Here is a 15,993-nt window from a genome sequence, read left to right as displayed (position 1 = left end):
GCCTTTCGTAGATGAAAAGGTACTCGTCGATGAGGCTGTGCCACCGGTATGACGGATTCATCAATAGCAAGGTCGATTTTCACACCTTTGAATTTTCCAATACCTTGGAAAAGTGTAGGATATTTGCCAATGAGATCTTCTTGATTTAGAACATGAAGTGATTGTAATTCTTCAGGTGATGGTAGAATGTGCAATCGGGTTAGTGTTGGATAGCCAATCAATGATGGAGTAACAGGACCTGTGTCACTAGTGACATAAAACCGTTCTGTAGTGCTATGGTTTGGTACACGAATTTCTGCTTCAAAAGATCCAATGAACTTTAAAGGTGTTTGAGATCCATAAGTGAATACTGAGCGACTGGACGGATGCAGTATTGGTTTGTGTGATAACGCTTGGTAAGTAGAGTAGTTGAGTACATTTACGTCAGATCCAGAATCCATGAGAAGGATGAGCAAGTCTTCTCCTAGTTGAACTTGAAGGAGAGGTTTATGTAAGACAGAGTTGTCTTCTCGTGTGTCCAACGTGAATAGGAATTCGGTTTCATCCTCGTTTTGGTCTTGGAGCACGCGAATATGTGGTTGGTGTTTGGGTTTCACCCTTGATGATTGACTAGGGAAGTTCTTGGTTGGATGACAGGTAGAGGATTGACTAGCCACGTTCTGTGATTGATAATACTGATTGGAAGATGATCGGCACATTTTTCGGAAATGATTTAGTCTTCCACAGTTACTACAGGTTTTCCCTTTAGCTGGGCAATTGTTTGGATGAGGATAAATACCTCCGCATAGTCCACATTGAGACTTGGTACTGGTCTGTGGTTGGTGGTTGTTACGATGAGGTGAAGCTTGAGGTGTAACAAACTTCGAAGGTGGTTTGGAGGTAGACTTCTGAAGATAAGAAATAGTACGAGTTGTGGTTGATGGGTTGGTGGTGTTTTCGATATTTGTTGCTTGGGTTTCGGATATTTCCATAAGACGAGCCATTTGTATCAACTTATCTAAATCAAGTGAAGGATCTTGTAAAGCGGTACGTCTCAGCTTCTTTGAATGACAAGTTTGAACGATATGCCTCTTGATTTCAAGTGCAGGATCGGAAAAAGCACAGAATTGTGATAAAGCTCGGAGACGAACATGATAGGCATCAATGTTTTCTGTTTCTAATTGTTTAGCGTCTCGAAATTTAAAGATTTCGTAATCAACATTTTGTTTAGGCGCAAAGTGATTGGTTAGTAAGGTTTTTGCGTCTTGATAGTCGTTGGTGATTTCATTTCCTGGTAAAGCATAGAAGATGTCTTGAACTGAATTACCCACACAGTGAAGCAAAAGGGCTTTTTGTCGAGTTGCATCCTTGACTCCAGATGCAAGGAGATAATTTTCAAACCGTTGACACCATTTTGTCCAAGCGGCGTGAAGGTTATCGTTATCGGTGGTGATGTCAAACGGTAAAACTGGTGGTAAAGATAATGCCATTGGTGATGCAGATAAAAGGTAGAAAAATGGCGGTAAACAAAGGTAGACACCTAAGCCTTGGCGTCGTCGACGATGATTAAGATATTTTTAGGTAACTTATAAGAGATGCGGAGTGCAATATGTGGCAGATATTCCCACGAAGATAAGAGGAAGCTCCGTCGCCATTTGTGATGTTTAATAATGATAGGTTGACTCAATTATAATCAAACATAACTAGTATTTATTAGGAACTTAAATATCCGATTTCTTACAATGTATCCACACCAAGAATCTATATCCACATACTTAGAATGGGAGAACAAGTATACATTAATATACACAGGGGTTCGATACTCAGGGATGAGACACATGAGAACAACAGGATGCTCCAATGCCACGGGCTACATCGTACGAATCATGGCCAGCGTCTACTGCCCCATGGCAGAGAATCCACATTGACTATGCCGGTCCGATCAATGGGAAAATGATATTAATCGTGGTTGACGCTTACACTAATTGGATTGAGGCCCTAGTGGTAAACTCTGCTACTGCATCCGCCACCATCATCGAGCTTCGGGACCTCTTTGCTCGATTTGGCCTGCCATCACTAGTCGTATCCGACAATGGAACACCGTTCACCGCTCTAGAAACAGTTCAATTTCTGAAGGCGAACGGAATCAAGCAACTTTTTACACCACCATATCACCCGGCGTCCAATGGACTGGCGGAGCGGGCCGTACGAACAGTCAAGACTGGTCTAGCGAAGTCATCCGACCATGACCTACGAACCCAGATAAGTCGAGTTCTGTTGAACTATCGCCGCACACCAATAACGACCACGGGTTTGTCACCTGCCGACCTCATGTTAAAATATTCCATCCGGACCAGGCTGGATTTAATCAACCCAACAGTCGGAGTTCCCCACCCACATACGGAGAAGGAAACCTTCAAATTTCAAACTGGCGATACGGTCTATGCTAGAAATTTTGGGCAAGGAGACAAATGGTTCACCGGCGAAATAATCAGGAACCAGGGCCAAGTTATGTTCGACGTCGCGACACCTCATGGCAACGTCAGAAGGCACAACCATCAATTACGACCACGAATACCTTTAAGGAATGACACCAGTCCACATAATCATTCAGCGACGGCACAAGAACCAGAAATACAAGAGTTGGGAGCTCAGGAACATTCAACGCCAAACGCTCCAGATCTAACGCCTGACACTGAACAGGCACAGCCATGTACACCGTCCACGCCAGAACCTTCTAACACATCGAATTTGCGAAGATCAAAAAGAGTACCCAAGCCACGCGTTTTGTTGGACTTATAATTATCTTTTCTTCTGGGGAAAGGCAGTGTTGTGGACTTGATATTAGATGGCGCTAGTGTACTAATTTTGTATAGAGTAACTTATAGCCAGAAGCTATGAGACTATGATGAGTAGGCAGAAAAATATGTAAGCTAACTACGTATGTACGGGTTAAAGTTATACGGGTTTAATAAAGTCTTTCTGTTGTTATTAATCTTGCGTCGTTAATGAAAGATACAACACTTTGAAATTTGAGCTGAAAAGCAAGGCACTAAAGTCATTGACAAACAACCAATATTTCGATAGAAAAATGTTTATTCTCACAATTAAATATTAATCGTGTTAAAAATACTATGCTTTAGTCAAGCATATTCATGTTTATCTATTAAACTATTTTAAGCTGACGTAGGATTTCTCTTAAACGCCTTTAACTTTTCAATTTCTTGCTTGCTGGTAGTCTCCTTGTGTTGCTTTAGCTCTTCGGATCCTACAGTGACACCCCAGTTATCTGGTTGAGAAAACGCCCCACTTAGTGGACGACCGGAAGCGGGTTGGAGGTTTTCCCAGAAACCGCGATCAGCTCTGTAATATTTGGAGTTAAAACATGCACACGTTTCAAATAGATATAAAACTATCATACCTAGCTCGAACCCAAGGTTTAGTGTGCATTTTCAATCCTTCACCCCAAGCGTCGTGTTTCTCTGAACCTTTAGGTTGTCTCTTTCGTTCTGGAGCCAATTCTTCGGATAACGCTCGGACATGGTAGGGTTCGAACCCGCAACATCCTCCAATGTAACGAACTCCTAGTTTGTAAGCTTCACGGGCGTATCTCTGCATGTCCCACCTGGTGCAGATTCTTGGTTCCAAAGCTTGACAAGCAAAACATTGTTAGACCTTAGACCTTCGCAATTTCGGTAGCTCTATAGTAGATCATCGCTTACCGAAAGGAAACTCGGGTAAATCAATGAAGCCTTGTTTTCCAGCGTCAGGAGTATGGAAAGCAAGAGGTTGCGTCATAAGATGTGTTTTAGTCAGACCAGCTTCGTGCAAGGCATCCTTCATCAGTTTGATGGTCTTCAGGCAGTGAAATGGGTCGAAGTGACAGTTGAGTCCAACAACTTCAGCGCCAGCTTTCGCCATTCGGACTGCGCACTCTCCAGCGGACACTCCGTGCATATCACCCTCAACACCAATGCACATAGTAGCGGCAACGGCGAATTGTGGGGCAGCCTTCTTGCAGACCTCAATAGCCCATTCCATTTCTTCGACATGTTCGAAATACTAAAGTTTCAAAAGATAGCGATTGTACTAAACCATTTGCGCTAATAAGATGCGGTTACGTATTTCAAAAATACCAATTACCTCACAAATAAGGAAATCAACTTTCTGGTTGACGAAAACTTTGACTTGATTCTCGAACTCCTTTTGCACTTCAGCCTTGTTCTTCTGGCTAAGATAAGCTGGCGTTTGGCTAATGCCTCCAGCAACGAGGGCATCACCTTCCGAGGCTACTTCTCGGGCGAGTCTGCAAGCGGCTTCATTGATATCGGCACCCTGAAACCCAAGTGACCATCAGTAAAATAATGCCACCCACGCTTTGACATTGCAAATTAACTTACGGTAAAAGTCGACTTGGCGTTATGACCGCGGTTGATGAGTTTGTCATCACTAGCGTAGAAAGTGAAGGCTTGCATGACGTCGGACCCAGCACGCAAGAACTCCCGGTGAAGTTGACGTACAGCTTCTGGGTGTTCGACAGCCGCTTCGGGAGTCCATGGACCTGCCTTCACGTAACCTCTTTTCTCAAGGGCGAAAACGAATCCACCATCTCCAATAACGACGCCTTCGTCTAGTCTCTGCAATAAACCCTGAAACAGCAATGTTCATTAAAATTCAGTTCGACCATGAAGTAGAGCTTCGCTCCATACTTTTTTAGCTGCCATCGTGAGTAGTGTTGGACTGTTAGTGTTAGAGTTTGGAAAACTTCGCTTCTATTGAGCCTGGAGACTCGATCCGCGATATTTCTTATATACTTGGCTGAGTGATATTCAGAGATTATGGGTTATCTATTTCAGATCCTGGCTTTTCATTCGGTCTCGAAGACACGCCTACCAAACTCGAACTCTCCATTGTATAGATTCCTACATACGTCAATTCCCGTCTAGAATCATTCATTATCATATTTAACCATCTCTAAGCTTCCAGATTTATAAACGTACGTTATAAAATGGCGCAAGACGTGTAATTATTAAAAACAAGAACCTGATTTAACTGGTCGAATCTGTAATGCTCCAGATGTCAAACTGGAACTGATTATCTATAATTCATCTGGTACCATCTCTTGCTATTTTATCACAAGTTTTCTCACGACGCTCTTGAATTCAGGGAGGTCTTTGGAGCATCCCACGACAATAGAATAGAATAATAAATGACCTTCAAAGTTGCAACCGATCACATTCAGAAATGCAGTAAACCATTGGTCAAACTATCGTAGATAACTTTTTTAATGGATTATGTTAACTATATGTCTAATTTTAATGCTATAATTAATTACAAATAATAAATTAAAAGGGTCTCCCTAGCGCCTGTCACTCGCTAGCGTCCTTAATGTACAATTAATCTTTTCATCTTCAGCGCTCAGTCCCTTTTAAGTGGAGTTTTGAAGTACTGTTGGGGCCAATAACTCAAGTGCCCTTGAACTTTGTGATAAGCGTATCTATCAGAGGCACTTTGAAAGAGGACATACAAGAAATAATTTTTTCTTTATTTTTGAGATATTATGCTTAAAATTTAAGACCAAAAATCATGCAACAAAATTTATGTTTGCGCCTTCGTTTTAAGGATTTTATATGAAAAACTTGTGGGTAGTTTGAAAGTCCCTCCATAACTTTTTTATATTGCCGAACTTCGAAAGTTTAAAAAAACCCTTACATGCAGTGCCCCGCATTACCGTTCATGACACTACTTCCTAAATTATAAAATAACAATGCAATATAATTGACCAGAATGGTCATCTGTTGCAACAATTTAGTATAAAACTTCGTAACATTGTTTGATAAATCAAATCAGTAAATTAAAGCTTTAATATGAAAAACTTATGTGTAGTTTGAAAGTCCCTCCATAATTTTTTTCTACGGTGGAACTTTTAAAACCCCTTGTTACTATTCATGATGACACGACTACTGCCGAAATTGTAAAATAACATTTGCAAAATTGCAATACACCTGACCAGAATGGTCATCTGTTTGCCCACGCAAACATTGTTTATTAAGTCAAATCAGTAAATTTAGGATGCTGGGGACATTTTTGTTATCTTTTGTAGATTAATTACATCATGTTGCATGTAAAATACCTCAAACATTGGCGTATTGCGTCAAAATCGTAAACTTAAAAAACTTCACATACTATCTGTCACCTATTCAAAAACTCTTTGCATAGTTGTTCACAAGTTCCCCCAGAATAAAATACTTTCCACAATATTTCCTCATAAATCCCATGACTACTCATGGAAATTGCTCAGGCTACGTGATCCTCTTATAGAATATGCATCTTGGTTTACAAGGAGCGGGACTTCAATTCCAACAGTGGCTTTCATGTTAAAATAATTTACTAACTTTTTGCTAGAACTACGAATACTTGTAAACTATTGTCAAACAAATAACCTTGACTGTTTCCAAGGGCAATTTTTGAAAATTTTTCTCGTTATCAGGGTTGTTTTTTCTCTGTGTAATGACGCTGGCGTACCACGCGAGGGTCGATAGACTTAACTGATAATAGACTTCGATACGTCAAAAAGAATATATAAACACTTTCTTGGGGGTTATCTTTAAAACCTAAAATGATAAAAGAGGCCGGGCAGTCATTGCTTAGTAAGCTTTACAAAAAAATTGGGTAAATTTTTTCATTGGAAATGTACGCCTTCCATTCGTTGCTAAGCGGTTTTTGACATCAAACATGTTAAATCATACACCCTTCTATTTCCTCCGAACACCAAACTAGAAATTCAAATTCCCTTTCTTTTCTACGTTTTCTCAGACCTTTTCATAGATTTTTCATGATGTTTTTAAGACCCAATTGTTATTGTTCTAAATATAAGGGTTGCTTTCAAGTAGGCCTAAACAATTTCGTTTAAATCGCATTTTATGAATATTTAAATGGATAAAGAATGCATGTGAGGAAATCTGTTTAAAATCTAAACCCCTTATTTGTTGAAATTCTTAAAAGCATAGCGCGGCTCCAGTCGATCCCCTACAAGGGGACTTTCCTCCTGAACTCCAGGTTTTGGCTTGGCAAAGGCTTGTGGGCGGGATTTATAAGTGCAGGTATAAATCCCGCCCACAAACTCCTCTAGCTTCGCCAAGCCAAAACTGGAGTTCGTAAGGAAAGTCAACTTGTAGGGGATCCACTGAAGCCGAGCTATTCCGTAAAACTCCCTGACTTTCCAGGTTTTTCCTGATCTATGTCAACCCTGCTTAATATTGTCATGTCTTCAACACCGGTGAACCCATTTTAAGCTTAATATTGTCATGTCTTCAACACAGGTGAACCCATTTTAAGCTTAATATTGTCTTGTCTTGAACACAGGTGAACCCATTTTAAGCTTAATATTATCATGTCTTCAACACAGGTGAACCCAATTTAAGCTTAATATTGTCATGTCTTCAACACAGGTGAACCAATTTTAAGCTTAATATTGTCATGTCTTCAACACAGGTGAACCCATTTTAAGCTTAATATTGTCATGCCTTCAACACAGGTGAACCCATTTTAAGCTTAATATTGTCATGCCTTCAACACAGGTGAACCCATTTTAAGCTTAATATTGTCATGCCTTCAACACAGGTGAACCCATTTTAAGCTTAATATTGTCATGCCTTCAACACAGGTGAACCCATTTTAAGCTTAATATTGTCATGTCTTTAACACAGGTGAACCCATTTCAAGCTTAATATTGTCATGTCTTCAACACAGGTGAACCCATTTGAAGCTTAATATTGTCTTGTCTCAACACAGGCGAACCCTTTGTAAGCTTAATATTGTCATGATCATGTAAAGGTTTTTTCTTAACATTATGATAAAAATAAATCAACACAACACACAAAATTCCATATAGAATTCGTTTTTTTTTTATTTAACGACTGAAAAACACCAAACAAAAGAGTCTTTAAGATCCCTAAAATTTGGCGACTGGTCGTACAGTGGTGAAACGAGGTTTATGGAACCTGCGACTGATTCTCGATGGCAAAGGAAACTTGATCTTGCTATCCTGTTAACAAACAAACAAAACCAAATATTCTCAGATAAATTCTAAAAATTGCACCCAAATATTCTCAGACAAATTCTAAAAATTGCACCCAAATATTCTCAGGTGACAATCTTGACTGTTGAAACCTGAGTTCACTCGATTTAGTATAATTAAACTAAAAGAGGCGACAGGCTCTCGTTAATTTTCGCAGATAAAGTTAGAACCAATTACTAAGTAATTTAAGAACTGGCATCTTATAAAATTATCTGCGTTACGAAATTAGCACGGTCTAAATTGAAGTTCAAACTTACGTGAAATTGTTTAACATGTGGTCTTCTGCATTTGGATGAAGCAACCGACTCAACACGGATAATTTGGATAGAGTCAGCTCTGGCACGATGACGAGCACCCATATCACGGTCTAAAATTTGAAACAAACTCAAAATGAAACACCACTATTGGATTAATTTAAGAATCCCTTAAAAAATCTGTTGCTAAATCTCAGAGCACGTATCTCTAATAGAACCAGAGTTATGAGCCTCCAAAGTATAGTGTGATGTTAACCCTATGGAGGGAATGTTCATGTGAACATTTTGCTTAATTACTCGGCCCCTGTTTGTCGTAGCCCCAAGTTTTTAGTATGGTTAGATGGGGGGCAAATTGGACTATAACATGCTCAAAGGACATCCCCGTATCTCTAATATAACCAAAGTTACGAGCCTCCAAAGTATAGTGTAATGTTAATCCTATGGAGAGTATGTTCACGAACATTTTCCTTAATTACTCGGCCCCTGTTTGTCGTAGCCCCAAGTTTTTAGTATGGTTGGATGGGGGGCAAATAGGACTATAACATACTCAAAGGACATCCACGTATCTCTAATATAACCAGAGTTATGAGCCTCCAAAGTATAGTGTAATGTTAACCCTATGGAGAGAATGTTCACGAACATTTTCCTTAATTACTCGGCCCCTGTTTGTCGTAGCCCCAAGTTTTTAGTATGGTTGGATGGGGGGCAAATTGGACTATAACATACTCAAAGGACATCCCCGTATCTCTAATATAACAAGAGTTGTGAGCCTCCAAAGTATAGTGTAATGTTAACCCTATGGAGGGAATGTTCACGAACATTTTGCTTAATTACTCAGCCCCTGTTTGACACAAATTTCCCTGATTTCCCTGAATTTTACTAAAAATTCTAAATTTCCCCTGAGGTTTTTGTCAACTATTTATTTCCCTGATTTTTCCAGGTCTTCCAGGTTTGTATTAACCCAGTCTCTTTTAAGTCTGTAGAAACCTGGTTTCACTCGCAAATGCAATGAAAGAGCAAAAGGAGGCGACAGGCACCTTGAACTTCATTCTATGCACCATGTTTCTAGTCAATTTCTCATATTTGAGAAATAGTCTCAAGTGAAGTGCAATCAATGTTTATTAAATTCCCCTTTTCCCATATGGCCCTTCGATCAACTTTTTACTTACAGCACTGTGTTACAGCAGCAGCTACAGTCATGTCTCTGTATTCCCTGTACATGTTGTGGGTACCGGTACGCGAGTTGTACCTCAACCAGATACCAAAGTTCTTCACCTTTTGCGGAGATTTATCGAAAACCTGCAATTACAAAGTTGATACCTTATATTAAGAATAATTATCTATCAATGCGCAATAACTATAACACTCAATGGAGGTGTATTTTTAAGTTAAGGTCGAGCTAAAGCCAACTTGGGAAGGGGGGAGGGGGTTGTTCATATGCCTTTAGTTTCTGCTCATTTCCAAGCAAGTGTTTCAAATAAAAAATTTCAAGACTTTACAAACCGAAAGACAACATTTCAAAGATTACAACAAAATTGTGAAAAACTTTTATTTTTGAAATTACATTAAGTTAAATGACATTAAATTTAAAGTTACTAATTCCAATATATCTTGTCTTTCCGTCGTTTAAATTGCATAAAATTTTGCATACACGCGCATTTACACCTACGCTAGTGGTTAATCGAGACAGTTTTGGAAAATGTCAATTATTTAACTAATTAAGTCACTAATTAAATTAATTTATTCGCTTAATTAGTTACATAATTGACATTTTGCAAAGGTGTCTCGATTAACCACTAGCGTAGGTGTAAATGCGCGTGTATGCAAAATTTTATGCAATTTAAACGAAGGAAAGACAAGATATATTGGAATTAGTAACTTTAAATTTAATGTCATTTAACTTAATGTAATTTCAAAAATAAAAGTTTTTCACAATTTTGTTGTAATCTTTGAAATGTTGTCTTTCGGTTTGTAAAGTCTTGAAATTTTTTATTTGAAACACTTGCTTGGAAATGAGCAGAAACTAAAGGCATATGAGCAACCCCCTCCCCCCTTCCCAAGTTGGCTTTAGCTCGACCTTAAACATGACACCTGGTGAGGCAGAGCAAATAGGTACAGGTAGACCATACCATTTTCACATGGGGACAAACCTTAAGAAATTTTGCATTATGGCAAATTGAAGTAGTGTCACTTTATTATAATGTGTATCAATATTGTCTTCACATGCTCAGTTTATTTTGTTTAATATTTATTTTAATATTTGTCTGTGCTTCTTAAACTGCGATTTGTGGAACAATTTTGTTATTTATAAAACTACATATGTATTTTTCATGGTTCATACAACTTTTGGAAAACCGATTTCCCTGGCATTCAGAGGTTTTTTTTTTCCAAATCCAGGTGCAAGACCATCTAATAACTGCAGGAGTGGTTTTCTTTTAGTAATAACTACAAGCTTGGTTATATTTCGTTTGAGCAAACTTCCTCAAGCTTCTCAAATTTACCGATTTTCCTAAATTTTAATTAAAACTGCAAATTTCCCTGAATTCTTAGTCAATCTATTTCCCAATTTCCCAGACATTTTGTATGACAAGTTTGTATGAACGTTGCTTTCATTTTATTTTCTCAATGTGAAGATGTAGAGTTAGAAATGGGGTATCAAAAATTGGTTTGTGGGTCCACAGACTGCATAAATTTAAGAAATTCTAATCTAGGGGCCTTTCCCTGATTATACGTTTTATTATATAACCAGGAAATTCCAAGTCAGAGACAGACATCAAATTTTGGAAATATATTTTGAATACATTTACAGATAAGATTGTTAACTGGCTAAAACTTGTTCTCAATAAGCCAGCCTTTAAGGGATATTCTTTATCATTTTAGTTTTATCAACCCTGATAGATTCACCTTAAAATGTTCTAGTAAAATCTCTAGGGATTCTGTTCGGTTGAGTGTGGTGACATCTAGGAACAACAGTTGCAACCAAAAATTGTCAGAACTTTAAAGTTTAGCGTTATCAGATTTTATACAGATGGAAATAATCACTGGCTGGGAAGTGAAATTTTGCAGGCAACTAGCGACCTCTAGGTTTAGCATGTATAAAGGTATTATGGCGCCATCTAGGGGTGACCCACCCAAAATATGGCTAATTATACTCCCTTCAGGGACCGAGAAGATCATCCAGAATATCACGGCCACCCGAATGTTTTGGACAATCTTAAATTAACAATTTAGGAGGGAGGTGTGATAACCTTTGCACCTTATCGATTTATATGTTTTTTATTAATACGTTTCAAGTTGTATAAAAGCCAGTAGTAACATAATAAAAAAGTCAGTTATTGTTTACACGTTTACAAGGGTAGTCGTGCTTCTTTTACGCGTTACATACGGCGTTATTACAGGAGGTGGTTATTTCACACCTAAATTACTTTACATTGTCAATGTTTTGAAGTACTGTAAAATAAGTATGATGGCGCCCGACTAGGGGTGACCCACCCAAAATATGGCTCTTCAGACAACCTTTAATACATAGTTTACAGGCGTGGAGGATTCATACCATTTGCACAAGGAGACCTGGCAACTTAGAGTGTAAAATAGCAGACGATTTTACACTCTAAGTCGCTTGGTCTCCTTGTGTTAGTGGTAGGAATCCTCCACGCCTGTAAACTATGTATAGATCTAAGAAAGATTAGCAGGGGGTTTTTCACATGGTCATTTCACGCCTAAATTACTTTACATTGTCAATGTTTTGAAATACTGTAAAAAAACAGGTATGATGGCGCCACCTAGGGGTGACCCACCCAAAATATGGCTCTTCAGACTCCCTTTAATAGATCTAAGAAAGACTAGCGGTGGTTTTTCACATGATTATTTCACCCCCAAATTACTTCATATTGTGAATGTTTTGAAACACTGCAAAAAGGCACATTTAACCTAAATAACTAACAACATGACTTTCTATTTCTCCTAATTCGAAACAGAGCAAGAACAAAGTTTAAAGGCATTGAAAAGCAAATTTCACATTAAAATTTCTAATTTTTTACATAACTAATGAAAGCATTGCTCTTTGCAGCTACAGCGGATTGGGAATTGATTTAAACTGAACTAAGAGTGAAAAAAATTACAACAGATATTTCTGTAGCCCTTTTCAAGAGACATTCCTTATAATTAGAACTTTCCGGAATCATTCTAAAGTGTTCGTTAATCTGTTTGCATCAATTTGTAGCTTACTAAGTTAGGAAAACTCAGCAAAGAACCTAAATGCAGATTATTTTCGCATATGTTTATAATCTTGGTGCTATAAATGGAACACCAAAACAAAGTTGAATATGCACAGTGTTAATGATTCTAATTAACTTTGCTAAACAATTAGTTTGTCATGAACACACATAAGTAGGCCTTATATGCTTTTTTTATGTTATGTTTATGTGTACTGTATTAAAAACCAGAGGAAGCTAATTACTTAATTACTAATTCCTTGACGGACTTTCTTGAAATTTAAACAACATTAATTAATTAATTTAATCAACGAACCTGGGAGATTTCCACAATTTCTCCGTGCATCTTCTTAATCTTCTTCAGTTTACGTGTGAAATACCAGAAACGCGATTTAGCGGTAACCTTATCGGGAGCGAAGATTCTCATCCTGTACATTGGGGGGTTCTTCAGCTTTTCCGAAGGTAAACCCCGACCAATCACCTTCCATTCTTTTAACTGAAAAATTCAACTAATTTTAGCCTAAATAATGCGTATAATTTATAGAATCTAAAGGCTTTAACTATATGGCAAGCAACAGTTAGGTTTACGATACACATATTGAAATATTAACTAAGAGAGGTTCGAATTTAAAAGGACCACAAAATAACCTACCTGTTTCTCCTTAATCTTAAGGAAGCGTTACAAAAACATTTAAGCTTGCTTAATTGGGCATAGACTTAACAATAGGCACATTAAAAAATGTAATACAATCTACAGTAATGTTTCAACTTAATTAAGCCACATTGTTTAGCAAAGGCTTAGGGTAAAAGCAGGGTTTAGGGTTAGGTTAATGACTGTATGGACTATAGTAGTTGTACAATATTAGGATTTATATTTATATAAAAATTATCTAATTACTTACCAAGCCGCTGGCTTTCATTTTTATATGGTTTAATTATCAATTCGATTTTATAACCGAATATGAAGTGCAATTAACGCCACAGAACACAACGTGGCCGCTGTCCTATGAGGAAGAGAAAATGGCGTTCGACGTGCCGCGTGCTTGCAGTGCTGCCGGTTTCATAATTCGCCGAAATGCCGATGGTGCTAAAAACCATATTTTCAGGAGCAGAGCAGAACTGGTGATCGAGGCCAAGAGCAGACGGCAAAGAGCATTTACGTTTCTAAAGGCGGGAATTATGAAACTGTTCCATGGACTTCATCTACCAATACCATCTATTATACTAACTGAATAAGTGTCAATTTTCTGTTAAGCCTCAATTATTTATTGAGGAAACCAAATACATAAGCACATATACTAAGAATCTATATGGAGGAAACGTTTTTAGGGATTCTAATGGCGTTTTCCTTTGGGCAGTGTTTTTACTGCCGGAGGCGCTCGAAAAACCTTTGCGTATTCCAATGGTTTAAGCTCAGTAGTGATGAGACGCTGTGCATGCTCCATTGGTAAAATTAGCCTTGAACTCCCAGCGCCATGCCTTGCCAGCACTACAGACTTGCCAACACGGCAATAATAATTCGAAACATGGCGCTTATAAAGTTCATTGGAATAGGATTTCATGGGCTATCGTTTCATAATTATCGTCTGCTCGAACCTCGGCGTGCTAAGTAGTGAAACTAGTGATGTAATGAACGCGGAGCGATCGTGTAATTATCAGGCATATTCATGTCCCTAGAAAAAAATGTAGATGTCGTTGGTAAAGCCAAGGCCCAGTTGGATATCCGCAAAGATCCCAAAGGTCGAAAAGCAAAGTGGGTGTGGTAAAGTGCATCAAAAATGATCAAAGAATGTCACTGCGCAAGCTCTAAATTGAGTAGAACTGAACTGAACTACTTTTCGGAAGAGAAATTCGGCTTTCACGCTTTTGTTCCGGCAATTAGGGCGATGGGAATGTGACATTTTTCCAATGGAATATGCTTATTACAACATTTATTTTATCGTCACGATCACGTGATCGTAACACCAATGGATTTACATGGCAAACTTGCATTTATCGGTTCTTAAGGGGCATTTTCCACCCTACCAATGGAATACGCACTTTGTACTAGTATAAGAACTGACTTCTTCCGAACCTAGCTATTTCGTACCAAAGTCCAACGAATAGTGTGTTCCATTGAAACAAGATTAAATATGTTACTGTCATGGGTATATTTCATTGACATTTGAAGTTGTCGATAATTTGTTTGATCCTGTAACAGCATTACGCGAAATTTGGTTTTTTTGCCGCCAGCGCCGGCAACACAAAATTGGCCCAAAGGAAAACGGTATTAGATAGCTTTACTAATCCCCAGAAAGTGTGGCCTAACGTTCACTAAGTTTAATGTAAGGAGTAGGATTGGATATAGTACGCTCATAGCGTTGTGAAAATTACCACTAGAGTGGTCTTCCATCCGCTAGGATATAACTATATCACGCGCTTGTGGCGCCATCCCAGTGCAACCAAGGGAACTAAAAAAAGGCGGGAAGACCCAATTAACTATATCATGCGCTTGTGGCGCCATCCCGGTGCAAACCAAGGGAACTAAAAGAAAAGGCGGGAGGACCCAATTAACTATATCACGCGCTTGTGGCGCCATCCCGGTGCAACCAAGGGAACTGTGTTATCAGCTTATGATCAGCCCGCTTAATAGGGGTTAAAGTCTATTGATAAGAAGTATATAAATATCGTACCCTCCCATTATCTTTGTAGTTGTTACTTTAAGTCCCGTAGAGGCAAATACAGACGCGCATAAATAATGCAATAAAGTTTACGTTTTTATACAAATCTAAAGGTGTTAAAGTTCATAACACAACATGGTGTCAGAAGAAACTTTCGCGAGCGCTCTATAACCGCGTAGTTTTTTTTAAATTTTCATTTTCTCAGAGTATCGGTAACGCGTTTCGTGCCGTCGCGGTCCAGCTTCTATCATCGTGTTTGCGGACGCTAGACTGTAACGCTTACCTATTGCTACTTAAACAGAAAAACAACTCAACATGACCGCTGTGCCAGCCTCTGCACCCGTGTTTCAAGTCTCAACCCCGGATCCTTTCACCTTTGCTTGCCCGAGCGAGTGGCCAAAATGGAGCCGCCGTTTCGAACGTTTCCGTAATGCCTCTGGTCTCAGTTCAAAAGGGGAGGAAGAACAGGTCAACGCGTTAATTTATCTCATGGGAGATCAAGCAGATGACATATTTCTTTCGTTCACACTGACGGCTGCGGAAAAGAAGACATACTCTGTAGTATTGGACAAGTTTGATAAACACTTCGTAATACGCAGAAACACCATTTACGAGAGGGCAAGATTCAATACAAGGACACAACGAGAAGGTGAGACGGCGGATGAATTTATTACCGCAGTATACGCTTTATCCGAACATTGCGAGTACGGTACCCTACGGGACGAACTGATAAGAGACCGAATCGTCGTTGGAATACGCAACAAAAACTTATCAGAGCGGCTACAGGACGATCCGAAGCTAACACT

At 38.8% G+C, this 15,993-nt stretch overlaps 2 protein-coding genes across 3 annotated transcripts; both read right to left on the bottom strand.

Annotated features, from left to right (window-relative positions):
* Positions 1–3,057: 3,057 nt before the first annotated feature.
* On the bottom strand, positions 3,058–5,335 carry LOC149618630 (betaine--homocysteine S-methyltransferase 1-like). Of its 2 annotated transcripts, none has more exons than XM_089855056.1 (7): positions 4,980–5,335; positions 4,689–4,921; positions 4,380–4,628; positions 4,123–4,314; positions 3,702–4,041; positions 3,401–3,629; positions 3,058–3,342 (listed from the first exon to the last, which is right to left on the bottom strand). In XM_089855056.1, the coding sequence occupies exons 2-7, from the start codon at positions 4,701–4,703 to the stop codon at positions 3,156–3,158; spliced, it is 1,212 nt and encodes a 403-aa protein (XP_089711182.1). In that variant the 5' UTR covers positions 4,704–4,921; positions 4,980–5,335; the 3' UTR covers positions 3,058–3,155. The 2 variants fall into 2 exon arrangements, with proteins under 2 accessions (XP_089711182.1, XP_089711183.1); XM_089855057.1 differs by having other exon boundaries at positions 5,023–5,335.
* Positions 5,336–7,863: 2,528 nt separating this feature from the next.
* Positions 7,864–13,589, bottom strand: RpL18A (ribosomal protein L18A). Its single transcript, XM_089855058.1, has 5 exons — positions 13,430–13,589; positions 12,844–13,023; positions 9,483–9,612; positions 8,317–8,426; positions 7,864–8,026 (listed from the first exon to the last, which is right to left on the bottom strand). The coding sequence occupies exons 1-5, from the start codon at positions 13,445–13,447 to the stop codon at positions 7,934–7,936; spliced, it is 531 nt and encodes a 176-aa protein (XP_089711184.1). The 5' UTR covers positions 13,448–13,589; the 3' UTR covers positions 7,864–7,933.
* Between the last annotated feature and the right edge of the window lie 2,404 nt (positions 13,590–15,993).

The sequence above is a fragment of the Phalangium opilio genome, unplaced genomic scaffold (assembly GCF_054372755.1).
Source record: "Phalangium opilio isolate 3A_F unplaced genomic scaffold, DU_Popi_V2 ptg000209l_1, whole genome shotgun sequence".
Classification (NCBI taxonomy): domain Eukaryota; kingdom Metazoa; phylum Arthropoda; class Arachnida; order Opiliones; family Phalangiidae; genus Phalangium; species Phalangium opilio.
The sequence above is the reverse complement of the archived record's forward strand: the minus strand, read 5'-3'. Positions and strand labels throughout refer to the sequence as shown.

Coding starts and splice junctions, on each gene's coding strand:
- LOC149618630 (XM_089855056.1), bottom strand. Junction 4,042..4,122: donor TTGATTTCCTTATTTGTGAG/GTAATTGGTATT, acceptor TTGAAACTTTAG/TATTTCGAACATGTCGAAGA. Junction 3,343..3,400: donor AAACCTTGGGTTCGAGCTAG/GTATGATAGTTT, acceptor CAAATATTACAG/AGCTGATCGCGGTTTCTGGG.
- RpL18A (XM_089855058.1), bottom strand. Junction 9,613..12,843: donor AAATTGTGGAAATCTCCCAG/GTTCGTTGATTA, acceptor TTGTAATTGCAG/GTTTTCGATAAATCTCCGCA. Junction 8,427..9,482: donor TGCTGCTGTAACACAGTGCT/GTAAGTAAAAAG, acceptor TTCAAATTTTAG/ACCGTGATATGGGTGCTCGT.